Source organism: Trichosurus vulpecula, chromosome 2 (assembly GCF_011100635.1).
Source record: "Trichosurus vulpecula isolate mTriVul1 chromosome 2, mTriVul1.pri, whole genome shotgun sequence".
Classification (NCBI taxonomy): Eukaryota; Metazoa; Chordata; class Mammalia; order Diprotodontia; family Phalangeridae; genus Trichosurus; species Trichosurus vulpecula.
The window spans coordinates 426,523,308-426,548,596 of NC_050574.1; the positions used below are offsets into that span (position 1 = coordinate 426,523,308).

The 25,289-nt window shown below is 38.7% G+C and overlaps 2 protein-coding genes across 4 annotated transcripts in view; one reads left to right on the forward strand and one right to left on the reverse strand.

Annotated features, from left to right (window-relative positions):
• Nucleotides 1-25,289, forward strand: part of RIOX2 (ribosomal oxygenase 2) — a 50,590-nt gene that overhangs the window by 11,940 nt on the left and 13,361 nt on the right. For 2 of the 3 annotated variants that reach the window (XM_036747826.1, XM_036747827.1), the window contains exons 3-10: nt 4,912-5,031; nt 7,898-8,026; nt 11,916-12,019; nt 15,558-15,660; nt 16,597-16,768; nt 17,939-18,027; nt 20,736-20,831; nt 22,118-22,309. In XM_036747826.1, coding sequence (XP_036603721.1) covers nt 4,912-5,031; nt 7,898-8,026; nt 11,916-12,019; nt 15,558-15,660; nt 16,597-16,768; nt 17,939-18,027; nt 20,736-20,831; nt 22,118-22,276 — 972 coding nt within the window. In that variant the 3' untranslated portion in view covers nt 22,277-22,309. The remainder of the gene's footprint in view (nt 1-4,911; nt 5,032-7,897; nt 8,027-11,915; nt 12,020-15,557; nt 15,661-16,596; nt 16,769-17,938; nt 18,028-20,735; nt 20,832-22,117; nt 22,310-25,289) is intronic. The other variant, XM_036747828.1, reaches the window with a different exon arrangement.
• The window catches only part of CRYBG3 (crystallin beta-gamma domain containing 3), a 146,263-nt gene continuing 142,732 nt past the window's right edge, over nt 21,759-25,289 (reverse strand). Inside the window, exon 22 of the mRNA XM_036747824.1 lies at nt 21,759-24,842. Coding sequence (XP_036603719.1) covers nt 24,754-24,842 — 89 coding nt within the window. The 3' untranslated portion in view covers nt 21,759-24,753. The remainder of the gene's footprint in view (nt 24,843-25,289) is intronic.

The following is a 25,289-nucleotide window of genomic DNA, read 5'->3' on the forward strand; positions in this document are numbered from 1 at the left end:
TAGCTCTTTCTTTGGTGCCAGGCTTGGTCATTATAATTATACAGCTTTCACAGTCTTCCCAGGCCTTCCTGTATGCTTCACATTCATTGTTTTTATGGTTCAGTAATATTCCATTACATTCATGTTTTGTTGTTGAATCATTTCAGTTGTGTTGGACTCTTTGTGACCCCATCTAGGGTTTTCTTGTCAAAGATACCGCAGTGGTTTGCCATTTCCTTCTCCAGCTCATTTTACAGATGAGGAACTGAGGCAAACAGGGTTCAGCGACTTGCCCAGGGTTACACAGCTAGTGTATCTGACAATGTATTTGAACTCAGGTTTTCCTGACTCCAGGTCCATTGCTCTCTCCACTATTACTACCACAATTTATTTAGCCATTTCCCAATTGATGGGCATCTTTGTTGCCTAATTATTAGCTGTCACAAAAAAAGTGCTTCTATTAAGTATTTTGGTTATCTTTGATATCCTTGAAGTATATACCTAGTACTGGGATCTCTGGGTCCAAAAATCCACATTAGTCAATCAAGTACTTATTAAGCGACTCATACGTGTCAGATTCTGCACTAAGACACTGGGGATAACAAAGAATAAAATGCTCTTTATGCACAAGAAACTTAGATTCTAATGGAGGAGACAAGTACGTACCTAGGTATACATAGCATAAATATATAATGAAAAAATACAAAGTGGTTAAGTGCAGAATAGTTTAGGAGGGCAGAGTACTAGCAGTTCCAGTAATTGGCAGAGGCTTCCTACAGAAGGTGGCACCTTCCAGGCATGTGGCATGGCCAATATATGGGAGTGAGAGAGGGCCACTTTGCCTGATTATAGCATGAAGGATGTAATGGTAATGGTCACTGAGGCTGGAAAGGTAGGTTCAAGTTTTTATTTTTTCCCCCATCACTGGAGTTGATTGAGTAGGGAAGTTGCATAATCAGTTTTGCCCTTAAGGAAAAAATGTATTTTGATAGGAGTGTATATGACCAGACTGGAGTGGTGAGAGACTTGAGGCAAGGAGACATTTGCAGCCTGGCGAGTGCCTCAGCTAAGGTGGGAGCTCTGAAGATGGAGAGAAGCAGTCAGATGTGAGAGATCCTGTGAAGCTAAAAACACCCAAGATTTGGCAGCTTGATTGTATACAACTAACTCCAGTTCAAATCCTGGCTCTGTTGCTTACTCCCAATTATGGCCTTGGTTCTCTCATGTGACCCATCTGAGGGAAACTTAATTTCCCTCTGTAAAAAAAATGAAGCAGTTGGATTAGTTGGCCTCTAAGGAACCTTATGAGCTCTAAATCTAAGATCCAATGACAGTACTTGAGAGATAGGGCATTGTTATTAGAGAGATTGCCTGAATTGCTGATAATTTCTCTCTTGCGTGTGGGAGCCTGAGTTTATTTGCCTGCAGAGGATGATAGGAAGTTTATTTTCTTTTTTCAGGTCTCCTGTTTGCTGTAACTAGAGCCTGGCAGGAAAGGCATTTTGAGATCACTTTTTCAGAAAAAAAAAAAACCAAAAAACAGTGAAGTTACTTAACAATTTTATCATCAAGAGATCAATAGAAAGTTATGGAAAGTGCATGTTTTCTGTGGGTGTCCTCTGCACCCCCAAATATCCTTTGGTTTTTGGAATGCCCCTTTGCTGAGTCTTGTAACAGATCTAACAAATTCTGGAAAGCAGCCTTGAGAAAGTGACTCGGCACCTTCCCAGACCTCTTCCTTCACCTTCCTTCACACACAAATCTTGCATGTACTGTCTTCCTGTCTCTGAGGTGGCTGTGACCTTAGATCTGCTGCTCAACCTCTTGGCTGGGTTTATTGGAACAGGAAGAGTTTGTTTCTCAACCTACAATACCCCTCCCTGGCCTGATTGGCTTGTACAGTTTCTCCCCTCCACTTTTCCTTCTTTCTCTCTCCCTACCCCTCAGTTGTACTAATATCATTGTTTTCTTAGCATCTCCAGCACTTAGGACAGAGCTCAGCACCTAGTACGTGCTTAAGGAATGTTTCCTGACTTGACTTGATGACTTGGTATCTTAAAAACTTAACGATAGGTGAAACATACACGGGATGGAGGAAGGGGCAGTTCATTTCATTCTGTAGTTGTAATGGTGCTCGGGTGATTGGCCAAGCATTGTTGCAGGGGTTTAATTCTGATTCATTCATCTGGTTCCTGTGAAAAGGTTGTGGGAGGCCTCTGGCAAGCTACAAGAGCCTTGTTGTTCAGCAGGTTATAAACCTGATTTCATTTTTATTTTTAAGCATAGGTCATTGGTTCAGATGACAGGTAATCACATCCCAGGATTGGGATGCTCTGAGGGAGGGGGATCATTGACTCTCCCTTGTTTATTGCTCTTTCAGGACATGCTCATGTTGCCATTCTAGTTTACCCGGAAATGTTTGTGTAAAGAGAGTTGTTTTACTGTGTGTAAGAAACCCTGATGAACATGGTGTGTACTATGAATCAAAGTGTTGGTACTTCCTTTTCTGTGAGATTGGTAAAGAAGCACCAGCAGCTTTGTATGAAAACAGTTATTATTTCTACAGCATTCGGTTTTAAGTAGTGTTTTGGACTGAGTGGCAATTGAGGTGGGACTGTGGGAGGAGGATTTTTTTTTAAGGTGCGGTTTGACAGTGAGATAAAATTTATGGTAGGGACATTTTCGTTTTTATCTTTGTATTCCCAGAACCTAGCACAGTACCTGGAATATAGCAGGTGTTGAATAAAAGCTTGATGAATGAATTATTGATGGAGTATAGTTACTTTATACAGAGAATTCTTAGTGCAATTTTGAGCTCTGATACCCCAACAGAAAGCCGTTGAGGTCATTTCCCACTCTAAATTTGTGATTTTTTACAATCTCATTAGATTTCTCCTACGTTTTTGTAAATTACTTGAATTTGGGTCATCTAAGTGGCAGCATGGTGCTGGATTGACACCTGACGTCCTGGGTTCAAATTCTGAGTTAAGCTTTAATAGCTTAAAACTACATTGAGAATTCTGGGACACCCTCTGTGTGACTTCTGGTCTTCAGCAGAATCTTTGCTTTAAACTTTATGACTTTCATGGAACCAGTAGTATATGAAATTAGAAAATAGAATAAAGCTAAGTTAGCCTCCTTCCCTTTCCCATTGTCTCAGTAGTTAATGTTGGACTACTCTGAATGTTACTCTGTGAAAAGGCAGTTATTTATATTCTTGGACACAGAAAGAGACAGGAGGAAAGATTCATCTCAGCCAGTTTTTGGAAAAAGTCAAGTTCAACAAGGCTTAGCAAAAAGGGGGATAAAAGCATCCAGCAGCCAAGGAGTGTTTCCAGGTTAATGAAATGCTCATTAGTTCAGTAAGCAAGGTGCAGAGTGATGGGAAATTTTAAGAAGGATAGGTGAAAGCACTTATTTTGTAGACTAAGTTGTCCAAGTCAGAGATCACTGGTTGAGAAAAAGGCCAGATGGCAGATAATCATAGGCTAGCATTGAGATACTTTGAGAGGAAGATCATCAACTCCCTTGTTTATCCCCATTTTGGGACACAGAGAGCTATTCCAGTTGACCTGGAAATACCTGGGTGAAGAGCTACAACTTATACACAGTCATTAAAGAATCTCTGAGGCTTAGAGGCAGCATAATATGCTGGAGAGAGAGCTGATCTCATGTTAGGAAGATTGCAGGGTCCTGCCTGTTTCCCTGAGTAAGTCACGTAGTCTGTTGGGGCCCCACCCAAGCCACTCTCCAAGTGTAACTTGTAGGGCAGATGCTAGACTTCATTGTTAGAGAGAGTTCTTTCTCAGTTGCTTCCTATTATAGCAGTGAAGTTATAAGTCTCATCTAAGAAAAATATCTCCCAGGAATCCTCCAGAAAGAGCAGTGCCAAACTACTTTTTAGGCGTTGCAGTGGCTAGAGTTGTAACAGCCCAGGGGTCAGGAAGAGCCGATTTCAAATCTGGCCTCAGGCACTTCTAGCTGTGTGACCCTGTGCAAATCACTTCACCCTGTTTGCCTCAGTTTCCTCATCTGTAAAATGAGCCGAAAAAGGAAATGACAAAGTACTCTAGCGTCCAGGAAGAAAACTTCCTCCCTGGGTATAAATGTAAAGCTCTTTGGGAGCCGCTCCCAAAGATTAGCTTTTCACTTTTGGGACAGCTTTGATTGACACAACAGTTTTCCTTATATCAGGCCTAAATTTGTCTCTTTGCAACTGTAACTCATCACTCCTAATTCTGCTATCTTAGAGTGAGAAGAGCAAATCCAATGTCCGATCCCTTCCATTGCTTTTTTGGAGCCATAGAGATGCCTAGAGGTTTCTAAAAGTAGCCTAGTAGCCTAGACAAGACATTTCTCACAACGTTTTTATACTGATCTAATTTCCCCCTTTTTAGATAGTGGTAGTAGTAGAGCAGCAGCTGCAATTTTTATGGTGCTTAAAGTCAGTGCTTTACACATGTTATCTCTGTTGGTCCTGACAACAACATTTTGACGTGGGTGTTTTATTATTTTTAATTTAAAGATGAGGAAACTGAAGCTGAGAGAGGGTCTGTGATTTGCCCAGAGTCACACAGCTAGTAATTTGAACTCAGGTCTTCCTGACCTCAAAGTCAACCATATTACTTAGCTTTTAAATTTTTTTCCCCCTCTGATACTAATGGAAAAAACATAAGTTCTGGAGTCAGAAGATCTGGGTTCAAATGCCATCTCTGACATTTGCTACCTCTGTGACTTCAGCACCAGGCATATAGCAGGTACTTAATACTTACTGACTGATTTTCTCTCCCTTTTTCTTTTCAGCCTAACCTTGCTTCTTATACCCTATGACACTTAAGTCTTACCTAATTCATATGATTTGGGGGATGGGAAGGGAAGAATGGAGCTGTGGAATTGTCTTTATTTCTTTCTCTTTTTTTTTTTTCTTAAAAGGATGAGCTGTGGAAAATCCAGGAGAAGCTAGAATGTTTTTTTGGATCTCTGGTTGGATCTAATGTTTACATAACTCCCTCAGAGTCCCAGGGCTTGCCCCCTCATTATGATGATATTGAGGTAAGAGTTATTTCAATACTACTTTTCTTTAAAAATGAAAAGTGAGCTGCTAATGGCAAAAGAGGTTTAAGATACCTCTACCTATCTATATATCTGTGGATCTATGTAACTATCTACATATGTTTAGATACCTATAACTGTGTTTATATCTGTCTATAGAGCTGTAACTATATATGTGTATAAATATAATCTACCTACCTACCTCTGTGTATGCATGCAGATATTTAGGTACATGTCCCATAGTAGATTTGAAAATATTACATGGTTTGTAAAATTTTTCCTGGCAAGTGTCCCAAAGACCATTGCCTCTGCCTAACTCATTCCTCATTAAGCCTTCCCACCATATTTCCACTCCATAGCACCTTGTTGTAGGTCTTAAGCATTCCCCTACACGAATTAAAACATAAGAAATAAAGGCTTATAACCCACAATAAAAAAAAATTATTCCTGGCAGTAAATCTTTGAATGTACTGTTTTCTTAGTCCAGACCTATTACGGTACTATCTTGGCTTTAGAGAAGGTAGCAAGATATTTAATTTCAGGTACCTAGACACATACACAGACACACACACACACACACACACACCCACCCCCGTCTAGAAACAGCCTGCCCAAGACTCCATTCTGGTTGCTCCATGGACCTACAAATCTTTATGTGTCTACTGGATTGCAAAGACCTTGGGAAGAAAGATTATGGCTTATTCTTCTTTGTGTATTCCAGAGCCTTGTATATAGTATCACTCAATAAATAATTATAATATTAGATTTGGGTTGTTTTTTTTAAAGATCATTTCCAAATAAAAGTAACAGTGTTAGAGGTAACTGTTGCCAGCTCTCCCTTTGGGTTTAACAATTAGGAGATTATTGGTAACTTTGAAGAGATCAGTTTTGATTGAATGGTAAGTTCAGAAGCCAGACTGTGGAGAGTTAAGAAGAGAGGGAGAGAGGAGAAGTAGAGGCCCTCATCATAGGCAGACTTAAGGAATTTGGCCGCAAAAGGCAGGAGAGATATGGGACAATAGAAGGGATGGTTGGCTCAAGTGAGGGGTTTTTGAGGATAGGGGAGGACATGAGTGTGTTTGTAGGAAGTAGAAAGGCAGCTAGTAGACACTGAGAGAATGAAGATGGGATGATAGGAAGCAGGGAGAGATTGAAGGTAAGTGAGAGAATGGGGATGGCAAAGGCTGGAGGAAACAGAAGAGGAACACCTACAGGTGTAGCGGGGTCTGCTTTGGCAAGAAATGCCACTTTATTTTGTGAGACAGGGACAAAGACAGTGGCAGAAGGCATCTAGAGCTAGATGATGTGAGATTGTAGAGATCTGAGCAGTTTTCTTTTAAGACTTCTTGAAATATGGTGTCTAGGCTCTTTTTTTGGGATCATGGCATTCAGATAGATAAATGATTCTTGAATTTTTCTCCTTGAGTTCTTTTTTTTTTTTTTACCAAGTTGTTGCTGGGAGGTGCCTTGTGTTTTCTTCTTCTTTTTTTTTTCCAGTCTTTGGACTTTGTTTTAACATTCCTTATTTTCTCATGGAGTCATTGGCCTCCCTTTGGTCTGCTCTAATTTTTAGAGTTTGTTGATAAGGCGAGGTTTTATATTTCTTGTGCAAAGTGATAGTTCTCATTCCTAACTCATTCTAATGTAGGTCTCATTTCTTTTTTAGTTTTTTCCCTAACACTCTCATTTCGTTGACAAAAACATATTTAACCTTTTAAAAAAAATTCTTGCTTCATCTCTTCTGTGAATTCTTGTTGAATTTGTGTCTAAGCTGTATTTTTCTTTCAATCAACTGCTGTCATTTTCTTGTTCTGGGTTTGTATCATGAGCATCTCTGTCACCATAATAGCATTTTATGGTGGAATTCTTTTTTCTTTTTTGCTCACAGCCTGACTTTCAGCTCAACGTTGGGGCTAGCCTCTGGTCTTATTGATGCATTCTTGGGACATTAAGTGTTGTGTTGTTCCAGAATCTCAGGGACAGCTCCGGCTTGGCGTGTGCAAGCTTTCCATGCTCCCAATTTCCTGACCTGGGTTTTGGCTATGATTTTATAGCAATTGATCAGCTTTCTTTGTCAGACATGATGGGTTTTTTTCTTTATTTAATTTTAGTTTCCAACATTCACTTATATTTCGAGTTTTAAATTTTCTCCTCCACCCTTCCTCCCCTCCTCAAGACGGCATGCAATCTGATAAAGGCTCTACGTGTACATTTTTATTAAACATATTTTTACATTAGTTATGTTGTAAAGAAGAATGAGAATGGGACAATCCACGAGAAAGAAAAAGCAAAAAAAGAGCATTCAGACGATAGTTTTTTTAAGGGAGTAAAAGATGTTCAAAGCCTTTTGAGCTGCTTTGAAAAAGTAGAGAGAATATTTTTCTCTTGTTTGATGTGTCTTTACAAGTTATGTAATTATTTTTACCATTGAAAGTTCATGTGTCAGCAGTCATAATTTAGAGCTAGAGTTCTTAAGCTGGAGTCCAAGGCCTTGGGACCATGTGTAGATTTCAGGCGGTCTATGAACTTACAAGGGGAAAAGAAAATTACAAGAAAATTACAATTTCCTTTCTAAGCTCAATTATTTTATTTTACATATTTAAAAATATTATCCTGAAAAGGGGTCCATAGTTTTCACCAGACTATAAAAGGGATCCATAACATGAATGAAGTTGAGCATCTTTTCTTGGAATTGGAGGGGGATAGAGGTAGGAGGGGGGCAGAGTGGCACCTCTTTATGTGGAGAAAGAAACTTTTTTTTCCCCTTGAAATTAAACTTCTCATTTATCCAGGATCTTTTGAAGGCTAAGGGATTTAAGGAATCAGGAAACTGTCCAACACTTGTGGAATTTGTGCCTCTTTACAGGTGTTCATCTTGCAACTGGAAGGAAAGAAACACTGGCGCCTGTACCAACCCACTGTGCCCCTTGCTCGCGAGTACAATGTGGAGTCAGAAGACAGGATTGGGGCACCAACACATGAGTTCACATTAAAGGTATTTGACTGAAGAGTGGTATTACTCTACTTTTAGCTAGCTTGTAATCTGTTGTTGTTCAGTGATTTCAGTCATGGAGTGGTTTGCCATTTTTCCCCCCAGTTTACAGATGAGGAAACTGAGGCAAACAGGAGTAAGCGACTTGCCCAGAGTCACACAACTAGTAAGTGTCTGGGGCCAGATTTGGAACTCAAGAAGATGAATCTTCTTGACTCCAGGCCCAGCATTCTATCTCCTGCAGCACCTAGCTGCCCTGTGCGTATCGTTGTTGTATACTGAGTGCAGGTTCAGGATGAAAGTTTAATAGCTTGTGTAGTGACCACCTGGTGCAGGCTGCCTTTACTCCATTCTGTGAAAAACCAGAGCTTCAGTCTTTGCCATCCAGCATAAGGGCAAGTCACTCAACCCTCAGGTCACTCAACCCTGTTTGCCTCGGTTTCCTCATCTGTAAAATGAGCTGGAGAAGGAAACGGCAAACCACTCCAGTATCTCTGCAAAGAAAACGTCAAATGGGGTCACAAAATAGCAACAAATTCTGTTTGTCCTAGCCTACCTCCTACTGAACAGACATCCCCACAGGACAGCATGGTTTTGTGCACCAGGTAGTGGTGCATTCTTATTACTGTTAACTTGATTTTCCGAAAAGATTCATTTCCACGTTTAACTGGAGCTTTATGCCCGCCCACTCCCACCTCACTCCGCCTCCACCTTCATTGTGGCTTCAACACTTAGGCAACAGATTCACAGACTCTAACTTTAAAAATAAATGTGCCCTTAGAGGTGGTGACATACATACCTTGATTTCTGACTGACCTGGTATAGTGTGAGTGGGTTTAATTTTTCCCTTTGGGGAACCAGTAAGTACATGTTCAGGCACAACCCTTTTAGGGAGCATCTGGGTATGTTCTCTTGAAATGTCGGCCTGGCCCTGCAGAGAGCACGTGCTCCCAGGGTGCCTCCAATAGAAGAATTTTTGTTTGGAAAATACTTACGAATTTCCTTGATGGGGGGGGGCAGTGGGGTATTGTTATCCTGTGCATTCCCTGGCAAAGGGCAGCCAGCGTGCCCCTAGTCTTTTTTAAAACTCAGTATCTGAATGTTACTTGTAAGCCAGGACTTAAGACAAGAAATCTAAAACAGAGAATGGTTTAGGGGAAGGAATGCACAACTCTCATTTCTTATTCTCTTAGGTGTTATAGCGGATAGAGTGCTGGACTTGGGAGTCAGGAAGACATGAGTTTACATCGTGCTTCAGAGTCTTACTAGTCATGGGAACTGGGCAACCTCAGTTTCTTCAATATGGGGATAATAATAGTACTTAACTCCCGGGGTTCATGCGAGGATCAAGTGCAATAACATCTGTAGAGTGCTTTGTAAACTTAATTAAGCACTGTCATAGCTAATATTATCATTATTACATTTAGTACTATGATTACTCCTTACAGGGGTCCTTCTAGTTTCACAACAGAAAGGTAATGTTTAATTTGAAGCTCTCCAGTGAGTCTCTATGATTAACAAAACAAATTGTCTAGATTGTGCCCTTCATTATTTTGATTGTTAATAAAAATATAATGGTTTATATCTTCCTTTCCAGATTTAAAACTTTCCTTGCCCTTAGTTAATTGGAAAAAGACTTCTTTTCAGAATGGACTCTCCGTCTCTTAATGGCCTTTTTAAAACACAATTGCCTGACTTTTTTTGTTCTTGGTTGAACACATTCAAGTGGTTGTTCTAAGCCACTATGGCTAAATTGTCAAATATCCCTTAGGCTTAAAATCCCATTACATAAGGCCAGTTTTCAGTTGCTGGCTATGTGGGGTACACCTATATTACCCTCCCTTCCCTGGACTTCTAGCCCCTGATTTCACTGATGGTATGGGGCTGGGGAAAGATAGGGCAGGCATATATTAAACGTATCTTCTAGTGACCACACTTGTCTTCAAAAGATATGTTTAACAAAGTTCTGTGGAACCCAGAGGGATTTTATAGAACACAGTTTGAAAATCCCTGCCCTAAGGCATTAATTTTTTTGAACAGGATGTCAGCTATCTCCATAGCTCCGGACCCACCCTGGGCTGAATACAACTGTTAATTACTGGAAAAAAGCAGTGTAAACTTTTCATATTAATGTACACCTTCATGGGAGTAATTTCCTGCTTAAGGAAACTAAATATATTTAATAATAAATTAATGCGCAGCTACGTGGCTCAGTGGATAGAGTGCCAGGCCTGGAGTTGGGAAGACCTGAAGTCAAATTTGACCTCAGAAGTCAAATTTGTGTGACCCAGGGCAGGTCACTTAATCCCGTTTGCTTCAGTTTCCTCATCTGTAAAATGAGCTGGAGAAAGAAATGGCAAATCTCTCCAGTATCTTTGCCAGGAAAACCCCAAAAGGGGTCACAAAGAGTTAAACTCAACTGAAAATAACTAAAAAATAAAATTAATAAAATCTTAATAAAGGAAAAGGAAAGTAAACACCTATTCAAAAATTTTCCTTTTTTGACAGTTTGCTGTATAAAATGCTTTGGTCACCATTAGGATTTGGGGGAAAGTGTATTTTAGAACCACCAGGAACCATGGGGAGGGAGAGATGAAGAGTAGGCAGGGCCCAGAACCACAGGAATGGAGTTGATGGCTTACATAGAGCCTGTATTTCAGGTTTAGATGTGTGGGGTATTTCTCTTTACAGTGTTGTCTTTTATGTGGAAAGCTAGGCCAGGCAACATATGTGAGGACTCAGCTTATTAAACAGGAACGTGAACACACATCAGAGTCACAGAAGGGAGTTCAGAAGTCATTTAGTCCGTCATGTACCTCACAGCATCTCTGTGATATTTCTCCAAAGCTGTTATGTGGGCTCTGCTTGGTGACTCCAGAGAGGGATAACACATTCCTCCCAAGGCAGCCCATTCCACTCTGGATGAGCTTTCATTATTAGGAATTAGGCTAAACAAAATCTCTGTTAGCAATTTCCACCCATTTTTTCCTAGTTCTGCCTTCTGTGACCAAAAAGAACAATGCCAAACCCTGGGTACTTGAAAACAACTATTATTAGTAATCTAAAGCTTTAAGCTAACATTCTCAGATACGACATGGTTTCTTGGTACTTTGGAATCCTGGTGGCCTTTCTTTTGGTGGTCTTCTGGCTTATCAGTGTTTTTCCTAAAATTAAGTGTGTGTGCAGAACTGACCATGTTACTTCAATCTTGGTCTGTCTGACCAGATTGACTAAAACCAGGACTATCACCTCCCTTCTTCTAGACCTTCTTTTTGTGTCTTGGATGACTCTGGCAGACTGCTAAAGCCTATGGACCTTTTCTCAGAATAATGTTTTTAAATGCATAAAATGAAATACATAGAATTACAAAGGAAAACAAAAATATTTTTTCCTGTACAAGTTTATAGACCCCTTGAAATCAATGTGTTCCAGGTTAAGAACCCCTATTCTAGAAGCTGCGTCTTTAATTCGGCTTAAGATCACATTAGCTCTTTTGAGTGCTGTGTTACAATGGTGACTCCTTTGAATCCACCAAAATCCCCAATTTTTTTTTTACATTAACTGTCATCTAGCCATACCTTCCCCATCCTGACCTTGGGATTTTTTGAACCCAGGTACTTCTGCTTCCCCCAGGAATTAAGAGTTATACAAGTTGACTACTGGTGAATGGGAACTTGAAAGTGAAATAACCTGAATGGGATGATTTGGGGACACCACTGCCAATAAAGCCTTATTATCAGCATCCAGATTGCCCTGTGGGTCATTACACAATAGTTTAACGGTATCCAGGAGCTCAAACTCAAAGCCTTTGAAAAATGGGAGCAGGGGTGGGGAGAAAGAGTTGACGTTCAATTATAATACTCCTTTTTCCCCCTCCCCCCCCATATTTTAGCCAGGGGATTTGTTATATTTCCCCCGAGGGACCATCCATCAAGCTGACACTCCTCCTGGACTAGCCCATTCTACTCATGTGACCATCAGCACCTACCAGAACAAGTAAATATCCTTCCACTCTTCTCGCTGTCTCCCACTTTGAAGGACTCATTGACACAGCCACTGGTCACCTTCACGAAAAGGGTAACAAGGGGTAACCAGAGACTAGTGTCTCACATAGGGAGTCAAGGCCCTTCAAGAAGATTCTGGTCGCTAACTCTCCTGTCCTGGGTGAATTCTTTATTGTCTTTAGGTGTGGTTTTTCCCTCTGAAATAATGGTAGGTCAGACAATGAGAGTAACTAAACTTGCTCACAGAAGTGTTTTGAAACCGAATGTGTGAAGAATGATTGTAAGTGGGTAAGTGCCACAATCTGCTTTCTTAGTTAACAGAAAAAAATATGTCCCTGGACCAATTAGTGAGGTTGTTTATGTATCTGAGCTTCTTCCTTCTAGGCTTTCATTTAGCATATGTGTAGGAAAAGCCAGAAAAAGCAGTTATGAGCATAATTAGCTGTGCTGGAATTGTTTTCAAAACTTGCTTTCAAAACTATATTCAGCTTAGAGCAACGACTTTTTTACATGTCCATGAACTTTAAAAAATTGATAATGGTATTTCAGCATAATCGATTTCCCTTGTAACCCTATATTTTTTATTTTATTTAAAAAAAAATCAAAGGGTCCAGAGGCCTTACCATACTGTCAAAGTGGGAGTGGTTGAAATTAATAAAGTTACTGATCTTGTAAATCTAGTTAGCTAATGTCATTTGCTCCTGGTTTTTCAAAGAACTTCTTATACTTCTTTCGCTCAGAAGTATAAAGAAACAGATATCAATCCCCACCTCACTATTTCTAACAAACCAAGTCTTCTATTAGTCTGCATTGTTATGCTTTCCAAATGTGTGAAATAGTGTCATTTTATAGTCTAATTGTCTGGCCACGTTGAGGCCTGCACTGATATTGGTCCCGATTTCACCTGTGGTCTGTTCATTCTTAAAGTGACAAACGGGTATGAAGCCTATGAATTTTGAAGTGTTCCTTGTCATTTTCACAGGATCCCTTCAAGCAAAATAAATATTTATACCTGTGGTGTGGTGTGTAGATTAATTCCATCCTCTTCAAAGTAAATTCCAGAATTTGTATCAGTCACAGACTCTGGAAAGGTATATTGATGACTCCTACTTCCCAGAACCAGTCTCAGTCAATAAATATTTGTTAATCTCCTACTGTATGCCAGGCACAGTGTCATGCCCTGCCAGAAAGGCTATTAATTGCCTTGCTTTCTGATCTGTTGGTAGTAAGCCCTGGAGGCAAAAATATTTTGTGCAGCTAAAAAGATCTGAACCTGTTTTGGATGTTGAAAAATATAGTAAGAAATGTAGAGGTGAGTGTAAAGCGAAGCTGCTCAGAAAAGGTTCTAGGAGTATGTGGATATTTGGGGGAAGATGAAGGAAAGAGATGGTGTGTGACCCTGGGCAAGTCACTTAACCTCTCAGGGTTTGAGGCAACTCTCTAAGATGAAAGGTTGCAAACAGCCCGTCAAATTATATTGAAAGAGGGAGCTTCCTTAATGTAGAAGTTCCCTGTATCAGTAAAACCAATCAGTCAGTCTGTGTGCTAGGTACTGTGCTAACTGGGGATACAAGAGGCAAGCAAGTTCCTGCCCTCCTCCCAGGGCTAGTCCTATTTTGATAAAACTTTTTAAATCATCTTTTGTGGGCTTTCTGGGAGTGAGACACAAATGCGAATGTTGCTTGGCTGAGGGAAAATCATGCTGTAAATTTCTATGTTGGTTCAGTAGTAAGCAGTATGAAGTCTGCTAGTGACACAGGGAAAAATATTTCTTAGAAGTAGAAACGATCATATCTAACATTTAAGATTTACAAAGTACTTCATATATACTATCTCATTTGATCCTCATTACAATTGCAACAATGGACAGGTACTATTATTATTCCATGGGCAGCTAGATGCTCAGTGGATAGAACACTGGGAATGGAGTCAGGGGGACCTGAGTTCAAATCCAGCCTCAGATACTAGCTGTGTAAAATGGCAAACCACTCCAATATCCTTGCCAAGAAAACCCCACAGATGGTATTGGCACGAAGAGTCAGACATCGACTGAAAGACTAAACATTATTCCTGTTTTACAGAGAAGGAAATTGAATCTGAGTAAAGTTAAGTTACTTGCCTAGAGTCACAAAGTTAAGGCTGGATTTGAACTCTGGTCTTCCTGACTAGCTTCCTGTCAGACTTTCTTGCTGCCAGAGTACTGTTTCTTAATCTGACTACGCAGGAATTCTAAATTCTCCATGTTAATTAGGAATAGAGAAAGCGTGGATAATTGAAACCTACAGATAACCCAGCTTATTCAGGCCAGTAGCTTTTACCTTTTCCCACAACAGACCTCTTAAACATTATAGAACGTGTTCATTTGAGTTTGCTTCCTTTTCAAGCTCTAGACCAAATCTTAGGGGACTGCCCCTTTTTGGTGAATTATCCCAGAAGGAAACTAGACAGAGGAACAGCAGAACAAAGGACTGGAATACTATTGCTGAGAAATTGGCTTAGGTTGGTTTGCCAACAATTTAATACTGTGTGTCTCAGTGTTGTAAAAAACACTGAGTCTGTACATGGGCAGTTAAAAAAAGATTTAACCTAAGATACCCTTTGTGTTTTTTAAAAAACTTTTTCTCATTACCAGAAGACAGTTTTTAATGGTTAACATTAGCTACATGGACTAGCAGTCATGGTGTTTTAAAGGTATTAGTTTACACAATGCAGCATCACTCAAATTTAAGTTTTTCTTTTAGCATTATGTTCTGGTTTTTTTCCCTCAGATTCTATGCTGTTAGCATCTTAAAATGTAATTGGGTACATGCGCTGGATTCTGCCATTTCCTAGGAAGTGGTTCTTACAAAAATTGTGTTTTGAGACTTGTTTTTCTTTGTTCTCATGAATTTCCTGTTTCATGAAAGGATATGATTCATTTTTCCAATGGCAGCATAAGCTAGCTTATGAAAATGCACCAGTACTTTTCAGCTTCCTTCTTTGAACTTATTCAGGGGTCAGGGATTGAGGGAAGTGGGTATAAGGATTGAAGTTTTCTTGGGTGAGACAGAACATGATTGCTGGTGTATTTTCATTCATAGGCACAGGGCATTATAAAGCCATTCACAGTGTATATAGTCAAAGAAACTTTTAATCCTTGTCATTAGTATCTTATAAAGGATTTGTAATTGTAATTTTGTCTGTTGGCCTTCAATGAGTGATTATGGCTAGAATTGATCACCTGAAATCAGTATGGTGATGAACTTCTCCAGATGGTCCATCTTCCTTTTGAAACTTTTCCATCTAGACTTGCTAGAGACTGGGTTCTGTAGGCATAGCCTTTTCACTAGGACATTAGTGGTGCACACACATATATGCACATGCATATGCATACATATCCATATGCACATGTAAAACTAGAGCTTCACTTCCCATACCTTTGGGAACTGGGCTTCTAGTCTTAATTATTTCAAAGAGAGAAACTAGAAAGGACCTTTGCTCATTTTTGTATGCATGTATGTATATGTTTTTTTTTCCTTTATGTGCTCCAGTTCATGGGGAGATTTTCTTCTGGATGTGATTCCTGGGCTTCTCTTTGATACTGCAAAGAAAGAAGTAAAATTTCGGACTGGCATACCACGGCAACTACTTATGGTAAAGAAACTCAGAGGGGTAGAGGTGGGAAGAAAATCAGCAGACTCAATATCGGTGTCAGAATAGATTTTCGAGGTTGCAGCAACAATGGGACAGGGTTTCTTTCTGGAATACCTCAGATACTTTCCCACCAGACATCTCCTGAGTGAACTAAGCATTTTCTTATCTTTGTGACCAGGGTAGTATGTAGTATTACAAGATATTTATGAGTGACATGAGTCAGAGAACCAGGGACAGTGATCAAGATAGGACAAGGAGAGCTGTAGCCTGGGCAAGGGGCTATAACCTTTATCAAATTGCTTGCCTTCTCAATGAAAGGATAGGGGAAGAAGGGAAGAAAAGAATTTGGAACTTAAAATTGTAAAAAACAAATGTTAAAAAATTTTACATGGAATTGGGAAAAATATTTTAAAAAACCTTGGTGGGTCAAGCTCTCCTTAAAGAAGGTAAAGAATGATCCTTTACCCCATTTAAATCTCTCTCTTAAATAAAAAAGGATACAAGGAGTCAAAGTCACCCTTAGAAACTGTCCCCTTCCTGATCCATGTTCATAAGTTTATAGTACCTGCTGGGTAGATGGGTGGTGCAGTAGATAGAACAATGGGCCTGGAGGCAGGAAGACTCATCTTTGTAAATTCAAATCTAGCCTCAGACACTTACTAGCTGTGTGAACCTGGGCAAGTCATTTAACCTCATTTGCCTTAGTTTTCTCATCTATAAATGAGCTGGAGAAGGAAATGGCAAACCATTCCAGTGTCTTTGCTAAGAAAATGCCAAATGGGGTCGTGGAGAGTCGCACATGACTGAAATGAATAAACAACTGGTTAGATGGTACTTGGGAGTGTTGTCCTTGAGTGTATGCTACTGAACTGGGACTGGTGTAAGGAATTCTCCTCTTTGGATTCATGACAAAGGTTGTTTTGTTTTTTTTCCTAGCAGGTGGATGACATAACTATTGCAACAAAGAGATTAAGTGGCTTCCTGAGGACTCTTGCAGACCAGCTGGAGGGTACCAGAGACCTGAGATCATCTGAAATGAAGAAGGATTTCATTAGGAGCAGATTGCCACCATACTATTTGGGTGATGGTTCCAATCTCTCCACCCCAGGTGAAATTTACTGTTTACTTTTTGGTACCTGACTTGGTTAGATTTGTGGTCCTACTTAGACCTATTATGTAGTTACCATGAGGGAAGGAAAGAGCATAAAGTTGTCATGGACCTGGGGCCAGTATTAGTGTATTTTGTCATTTTGTCCTGTTAGTTTTAGGAACAACGTTTGATACCCATTAATCCAAAGTATATCCACCATTATCAGGTAGTGTTTTAAGCACTGTTCCAACAGCAAATCGAGAGTTGTGTAGTAGGAACAAAGAGATCCCAACAGTGACGGATAAAGATCCCTACTACATCCACACATTGGCTTTACCTTGCCCCTTTCTCCCCAAAGAATCTCATAGATAATTGATGGGAAGACTTAAGCAAAAGCCACGTGAGAACAAAAGGTCTGCAATAGATTGCATTCTATATCCTGAAGGGAGAACTTCATAGATGCTTTGAAATACTGAAGTAACTTAGTTAATGACTAAGCTGGAATCATGAACTTAGCAGATAACCTAGAATCTTTCATAGGAGATGCGGTTTTTGTTTTGTTATTTTGCTCTGGGGTGGTTTTATTTTTGGAGTTTTTGTTTTTTGAAATTTTTTTGGCCTTTTCTCTGAGCCAGTATATTTTTGCTTGCACAAGATTTTGGTATATTCATTCATTCAATTCACAAGAACCTTTGAGTGTGCCCAGTGCCGTACTCTTATTTTATGTCACTTATGAATGAACAAGATGTTCCCATTAGGCCAGAAGTTCTTAATCTGGGAACCATGAACCTGGTTTTTGTTGTTGTTTTTAATATTTTTATAACTGTATTTCATTGTAATTGGTATGTTATTGAGCCATGGATTTCACCAGTCTGCCAAAGGGTCCCATGACAAAAATGGTTAAGAACCCCATAATTGTTTAATCATACTTCCTCCCACAGCACCCTCACATCTTGCATATTGGGATAAGGCTAATTTAGGGAAGTAGTAGGTTAGTATTTGATTTGCTTGAATTAGAATAGGGGAACAAGGCCATTTGAGGAAGTAGTCAAGATCTGCTAAAATAAAACAAGTTGGAGAGAACACTTGGGCATTTGTTTTGTTTGCATCTTTTATGATCAGTTGTATTCTCAACTAGTTCAAATCTGAACCGTTTTATTTCTCTTCCTGAATGGGGTTTTACTGTAGGTGGAAAGTTCCCAAGATTAAATAGCCGAGTAAGACTGCAATTTAAAGACCACATTGTTATGACAGTGGAGGCAGACAAGGATGCTTCTGTGAGTATCAGTGAACCATGGTCTATGCTATGCCTCCCTTTTTAAACTGATTGGGCCCTTACTCTAAGGCATCACAACAAGAGTCAGTATCACATTTTTAAGGAAATTATAACTGGATAGTCCTGAGCTATCCACAGCTCTCTGTTAGTGTCTCCTTAGATCCTCTGCTTAAGGGATCCTGTTGGTCTTGATGGTAATAGAATTTGGAACCATACAGGAACTTGTATATGATACACTCCAAATCATATTGGTAGCAAGAGGTGGATTCAGCATTCTAACTGTCCAACATATCCAGGTGCACATGACTTTTGGATATCTTTATATACCACTGTTCTACAGGATCATATATTTAGAGCTGAATAAGACCTTGCAGGTTATCTCTTTCAACCTTCTAACTTTACAGGTGAGGAAACTGAAGCCAAAGGAGGTTAAACGACTGCCTAAACAAGTAATAAGTAGGAAAGCCGACACATTTGAGCTCTAAGCAGTTAAGAATATACCTTAAAACCAGTCTTCATTTTGACTGCCTCTTCACACTTCACTAACATGAATCAATCATCTGAACTCAAAATATATCACTATTTGCAGCTAGGTGGCGTAGCAGTTAAGAGTTCCAGACTTAAGAGTCAAAAGACCTGAGTTCAAATTCTACCTAAGACAATAGCAATGTGACCCTGGGCAAGTTGTTTGCCTCAGTTCTCTCATCTGTATAAAACTACAGCATCTAATCTGTGAAGCACTTTGTAAATCTTAAAGAACTGTACATTGAACATTGCCTCTTTCTCTCTTGAGAATCTCATGGGAGGATTGATGGAAAGACTCAGGCAAAAGTCACACAAGGACATAAAGTCTGTATAGGTTGTATCCTACACTCCAGAGTTTTCCCCTTCTTTTTCCCATCACATTCAGCCAGTTAGAAAGCTATGTTTAGTCTTCCAAATATCTCTCAAATCCATCCCTTCCTTCCTTGCCCCCACTGCCACCCCTCCGTCTGTCCCATAGTAGAAGTACCCTGTTGGCCACCTATTGGTCTTTCTGCTTCTTAGTCCTTTCCTTCTTCATTTCGTCCTGCCTATAACTGCTGGGTTAATTTTTTCTAAAACAGCTTTTTACAAAGCTCTCATGTGCAAGAATCTTCTCTTGCCTCCCCATTGCCTTCAGATACATACAAAGACTTCATCTTGGTGTAAAAAAACTTCCTAACCACTGTACCACTGAGCAGCACAGAGAGGAGTGGAGTTATTGCTTTAATGTTTATGGTCTTCAAACATCCTTGGAGGATCTGATTGACTACTTAAAAGGGTACTTGGAACTCAAGATGGTTCTTCAAAGAACAATAGTTATGTTTTATCATATGGTTTACAATGCTAGGTAAAACTAATAAAATTATCATCTATTCTTATACCAAGGAAATGTTTTGTAGATGCTATTTTGCCACTCCCAGACAGGAGTTAGGATACCTTAACAAGCTGTTCAACACCCCATTACTGGATTTTTTAAAAAAAAATTTGGTCATAAAGTTACATTCCCTTCATGTTAATCAGTTTTCTTTATGGAGTAGAGAACTTGGAACAAATCAGGAGAAGTTATATGCAAGTACAAATAGGTTCCATGTAAGAAAACCTTTTGTCACTCCTCGAGCAGAATGGGCTGCCTTAGAAAGCTGTTTCTGTTCCACTTGCTGGAAGAAAAGGCTAGGTGACTCTCAGTTATGTTATAAAGAAGATTCTTTGATTAGATCTGAGGTCTTTTCCAAATCTGTGGAATCTAAAATTCTTGCTGTTAAGGAATGTAAAGTACTTCTTGCATAACTCTGCTTAGGAAGTAGGCCAGTACTTTTAAAACATGCAAACCAATCCATTCAGAACACATGTAAAATTGTAGCATCTGCTTCTGAAGATACTCAAAAGAAAGGATTTAGTTTCTCGGGTTTCATCACTAAATATTTCACATCACCTTAACAAACATCATTGAGAATTCTTATAAAAATTTAAATCCATCTCTTCCAATTCTTATGATCTTGCCTAAATTCAACCTTGTTTTTTAAACACATTCTACATGCTGTTTTTTTAGTCATCTATAGGAATCCTTTCGCTTCAACTAAACAGGCTTATTACTATGACTTTGCTCATACTTGTCTCCTTGTTGATAATGTTTTCCCTACTTCTTTCTCTCTAAATACTTAAGGTTCACATGAGAAAACCCTTTTCAATCATGAAATCTTCCACTTCCAGCCAAATTGTCCTTTCCATCAGCTGAACTCTTGTGACCTTTCTTCTATTGTTAATTTATATCTTATAACTCAGCTTTCCATGTATAAGTGTGTATCTCTTATCTGCCTAGCTAAATGATATGATTTTATAGAGAGAATGACAGATAATAATGGAAAATCCATGTGTTCAATTGCCCACATAATGTAGAGACCTATGGAGGATTTTTGGGAGGATATGAACCATAGTCACACAATTAAGAAGTATGTATGTGTATATGCCCTTGGGAGAATGATGAGATCACAGATCCATTCTTTAGTTATAGTTTTGGACTTTTCACTAAATGAGATACTCTCTTTCTGCCAAATTAGTGAAGCTTTAGAGTATGTAGAAATTCATCTGTCAAAAACAGTAGTTTTCAACCAAAACTTTTTAAAGTTCTTAATGCTACTTTAACCCTGCAAATTTTGTAGCTAGTGACTTTTCTTTCTTTTTAAGGATGAGACTCAAGAACAAATGGTTTACATCTATCATTCTTTGAGGAATAAGCGGGAGACACACATGATGTTTGGAAATGACAATGAAACAGCAGAGGTTTGTTTCTACTGAACTGAATGAATACACTTTTTTTGAGTTTGGTTGGTAAAAGTAGTAATGTTTTGAAGTTATTTTTGCTTTGAGGGTAGTTTTATTTATTATTGGTTGATGGGCAGTAGCATAGCTTTCTTTATAACATTGCTTCCCAAACTGTTCTTTCAGAAAATCTTGACAGTATTGAGCTATCTTAAAAGAGCTATTCATTCTCTCAGTTTAGCAGATCAGAGACTTAGTGCTAAAGACTTAACAGGTCTTCTAGTTCAGCCCTTTCATTTTATGGAGAAGGAAGCTGATGCTCAAAGATAAGAAGTGACAGAGCATCATTTAGAAGTCCTTTCTTCATAAGCTCTAACTCCTAACCTCACTTCTTCAGGGCACAAGAGAGAGCACTACCCACCACTAATCGGCTATGCAAATACAGTCCTTCACTTTTTCTCCAATATACAAGGTCCCTCCCTGCACCTTGTGGTGTACTTATAGAACAAATAATCTCTTGGTCTAGGCCAAAGCACTGTTTCCTAAAGAGTCCATGTGCTTACCATTTTTGGTTCTATCAATATGTTTTAAGATCTTGAGTGTTTAGTGGCCAAATTAGTTGCTTCCATGAGTTTTTGATTGAAATGTGATTCTTTGTCATTTAAAGTTTGACGATATGATAAAATAAGGGGCAAATGAATAATGCAAGAAGGTTGCTGCAGAAGCATTTTTTATCATAGGATCTAGGGTTGAAAAGGACTTTAGATTTTAAAGATGAGGAAATCCAATTTCCTTTCCCTTTTACCATAATGCTTCCCCTCCTGTGACTCAATATATAAATTCTCTACTTTAGACCACTAACACTTTTGAAGCTTTAGAGTGGTTAACTCTTGGGAGGCTTACAGGGTAAGGACTTAGGAGCAGGACGAATGAGGAAAGAGACCATAAAGGAATGAGAATTTGTTATATTTGGTCATGGTAGTCATTGGCAATTTTGACAATCAGTATAGTAGACATAGTATTATACTTAGTAAGTAATGAGAGAAACATTTAATGCCCTTTATCTGTCATACTTATTATTTTTATTTGTGTGTATCTCATTTTTTGTCTCTATTTTCATGGTTTCCAGCAGGGACAATCAGTATCTGTCACTCAGAGTCGTCATATCTTTCTCTAATGGACATAGGATATAGGACTCTCCTAGATATCTCACTGTAGCACTGAAATTTCCTCATAGACTATCAAGGTTTTGTGGGATATAGTTTGGGAAATGTTGAACTAAGTGGGTTTTTTTTTCCCCCTTTTAGGCTCTTGGACTTCGCTTCCCTTTATCTCATAAGGATGCCCTGAAACAACTTTGGAGTTCTGAAATTATTTCTGTTAAGGAACTGAAACTTAATACAGATGAAGAGAAAGAAAACTTGGTGTTAGCACTCTGGACTGAATGCCTAATGGAAGTAATCTAGTGCCTTTGTCAAGTCAGCACTTCCTATAAAAGGGTAAAACAATTTTTTCACTTACTTAATAAAGAATCATTTGCTATCTTTGCTTAGGCCACAGGGAAAATTGTCTTACTTTCTGCCTTATCTTCCAGCCAAATCTTCATCCTGTTTTAGGAAAAAGGTCCATTTAGGATGGTTCATTTTAAACTACTCCCAAGATCAGTTTTCAAAGTATTCTGAATAGGAATAAAATGGGCATCTTAGTTAAAGTAAGGCTATATTAGCCAATGGGAGCTGCCCCAGCTTTGCTAAATATAAGATTCAGGTGGCCAGATCTAGCCCCTTTAAAACAGTACTTGTATGAATATGTATTAAGTTATCTGGCCACTTTTATTTTCAGAAAGGGGCATTTAAAAAGTGAAGAAATCACATCTGTGTATATGACAAATTTATTTTATTTAATCCAGTGTTGTAAAAAAAAAAAAAAAAGCACAACTCTGATTTCTTTTTCAATTTAAATGTGGTACCTGGCCTTGTTCTTTGGATATAGTAACTTTTTAAAGACCATCCAAACTTGTTGCTCTAGAAAGAAATTCCTTAAAACAATTTAGAAGAAATTTTTTAAAAAGAATCTCGTTTTTACAGTAAAAATATACAGGTTTCTTGTATGTGTACACAAGGAAAGCTTCCACTGAAAATTTTAAAGCCTTCAGTTTCTACTGTTACATAAAGTTCCATTAAATAACACTGGCATAGCAATGAGATGCATTCACATCAATGGGTCCATTGGATTTTTTACAAATGCTTCTTGAAAGGAGCCAAGATGACAAAAGGAAAAAAAAACCTGCTGCCTCTTTAAGTTTTAAATACCAAACAAATAGTAACGCTTAAATATTTACATTGAAAGATCAGGTTACTATAAAAAATTCAGAATAGCAAATCTACGTCTGAATTTGACTTATTTACTGCTAATTTACATTCTAAAGTGCAAGGAGGCTGATAGATGAAATAGTTTTCATCTGAGTATATAAAAATAGAGGTGTTTTCATATGCTTTCTGGCAAGAAATTTGGGGTGTTTCAATGCATTTTTAAATCCAGCCCAGAATAAATTATTTACTAGGACAGTGAAAAAGTGGAATTAATTACCTGAAATATATCAAAGATTATTATTTCCTACCTGATTGTGCTGATTGCCTGTTTGGCTACTTAAAATGTTTTATAAAAGAATGAGGGGTAGAGGGGACCCAAGGAGGCTGTAATTTAAAGAAATCTGCTCAACCTATATTTTAGAAAAAAAAAAAACTGGTTATGGTCCAGGCCTAAAACACAACTTTGCTTTAATTTCAGCTTTGTACCATTTCAACTAGACAGAATAATAATTTGGCTTTTCTTTTTGGGAGAGAGTTCTCAAATATTGTATGTATTATGTAAAGTAGAAAGAAAAGTAACTTCAAAACAAACCTGAGTCTGAATTTAATGCATCTGGGATCAGTAAATAGGAGTTAGATCCATACTGCCTTTTTTTCATAATACTTAAATTACATTGTCTTTTCTATTCAAAGGCCTTCATTCTTGTCATCTGTGCTTTTTCAAAAATAGAAGGTACCCATCCTTTAAAAGGAATAGCATCATGCTGTTGAGCAACAGGAACTATCACATACAGAGTTGTGCTTTTAATCCTGGAAGAGTTGAGGGTTTCTCTTTTAGTCACTCCCAGCTAGTCGCTTTGTGTAACATAGTGCTTCAGGTATCAAAAAAGGTAATGCTTTAGAAGATGGATTAAACCGCTTTTCAGATAACCTGAAAGCTCCTCAGTTCTTCCTTATTGCTCTGATTCTGACAAAGGTATTAGCTAGCTTGACCTGTATAGTTCCCCATGATACAGAAATATACACAAACACACACACTTGCATGTGTGCATGCACACACACAATCATATACTGTGTCATCTATGTAGTTACCCTGTGGTAGTTATTAATAGCATAAGTGGAATGACAACTCTTTGAGAACACTAACCTTTGGCAACAACACAAATTTGAGCCTGGCTAGCCAAAGGCTGAAGGACTTTTTGCTTATTTGTGTTGGATAGCTTTCTAGGGAAAAAACAGTCTAGAGTGATGCACAGTATACACTGTGCCCCCAACCAGCATCCCCATCAAGAAATATCACAAAAAGGAAAGATGAGCTCAAAAAGAAGAGGGCATATCACAAGAATCCAAGTAATCTGTCATCTTAGTGATAGAAAGCTTCTATAAGTTTATGTAGGAAGTGGCAAAAATGTTTTAACTTCACCCAGCCTGTCCATGGTTAAAACGCAATGGTTTAGGAATCCATAAAATCCATAATCCATAAAACAGATTAAAGAAACATGAAAACAAGTTCATTATCTGCTTATGTTCAAGTGGCCTGTGACTTCAGTAGCTTCCTTTTTCACATGCTTAAGACAATGAGGGACAGTTCCACCTTCCTTAACTCCTCTTGATGATGATGGTGATTTTATTCACAATATTTCAATGTCCCATTGCTGTGTAGGTTCCCCCTCTATAGGCTGGTTTATTATTATATGGGTCTTATCACAATAACTTCCTCCTAAAATAGGGAAAAACAAGGTAGTTAAACTCGGGATGTAACTAATTTACAAAGTGCTCTGAAACAGGTCAAGAGTTCATGGAGCCACACGTCTACTGCACATTAATCTAGAATATATTTCAATCAAGTTTAAAGAAAGAGCAGGAGGACTGGGTCTTGATGTAATGATTAGCATAAAACCATCAGTATGTTTCCATGAGAGTATTATGTTTCAATGTCAGGTACTCTAACAAAGTCTATTTGGGATGGAGAAAGGGAAAGTAGGGGTGGTCATTAAGGGGAAAGGGATGTGGACTTGTGATTTCATCAGGAGTAGTGGAACTTCTGGTTTGGAAAATCCTTGTCTTAGAGAATAGCTTAAGGCAGGGCTGTCCAAAATGCAGCCATGGGCTGCCTACAAGCATAGAAATTTACATAAATGCTTTAGTAAATCAAGCTGAGCTACCG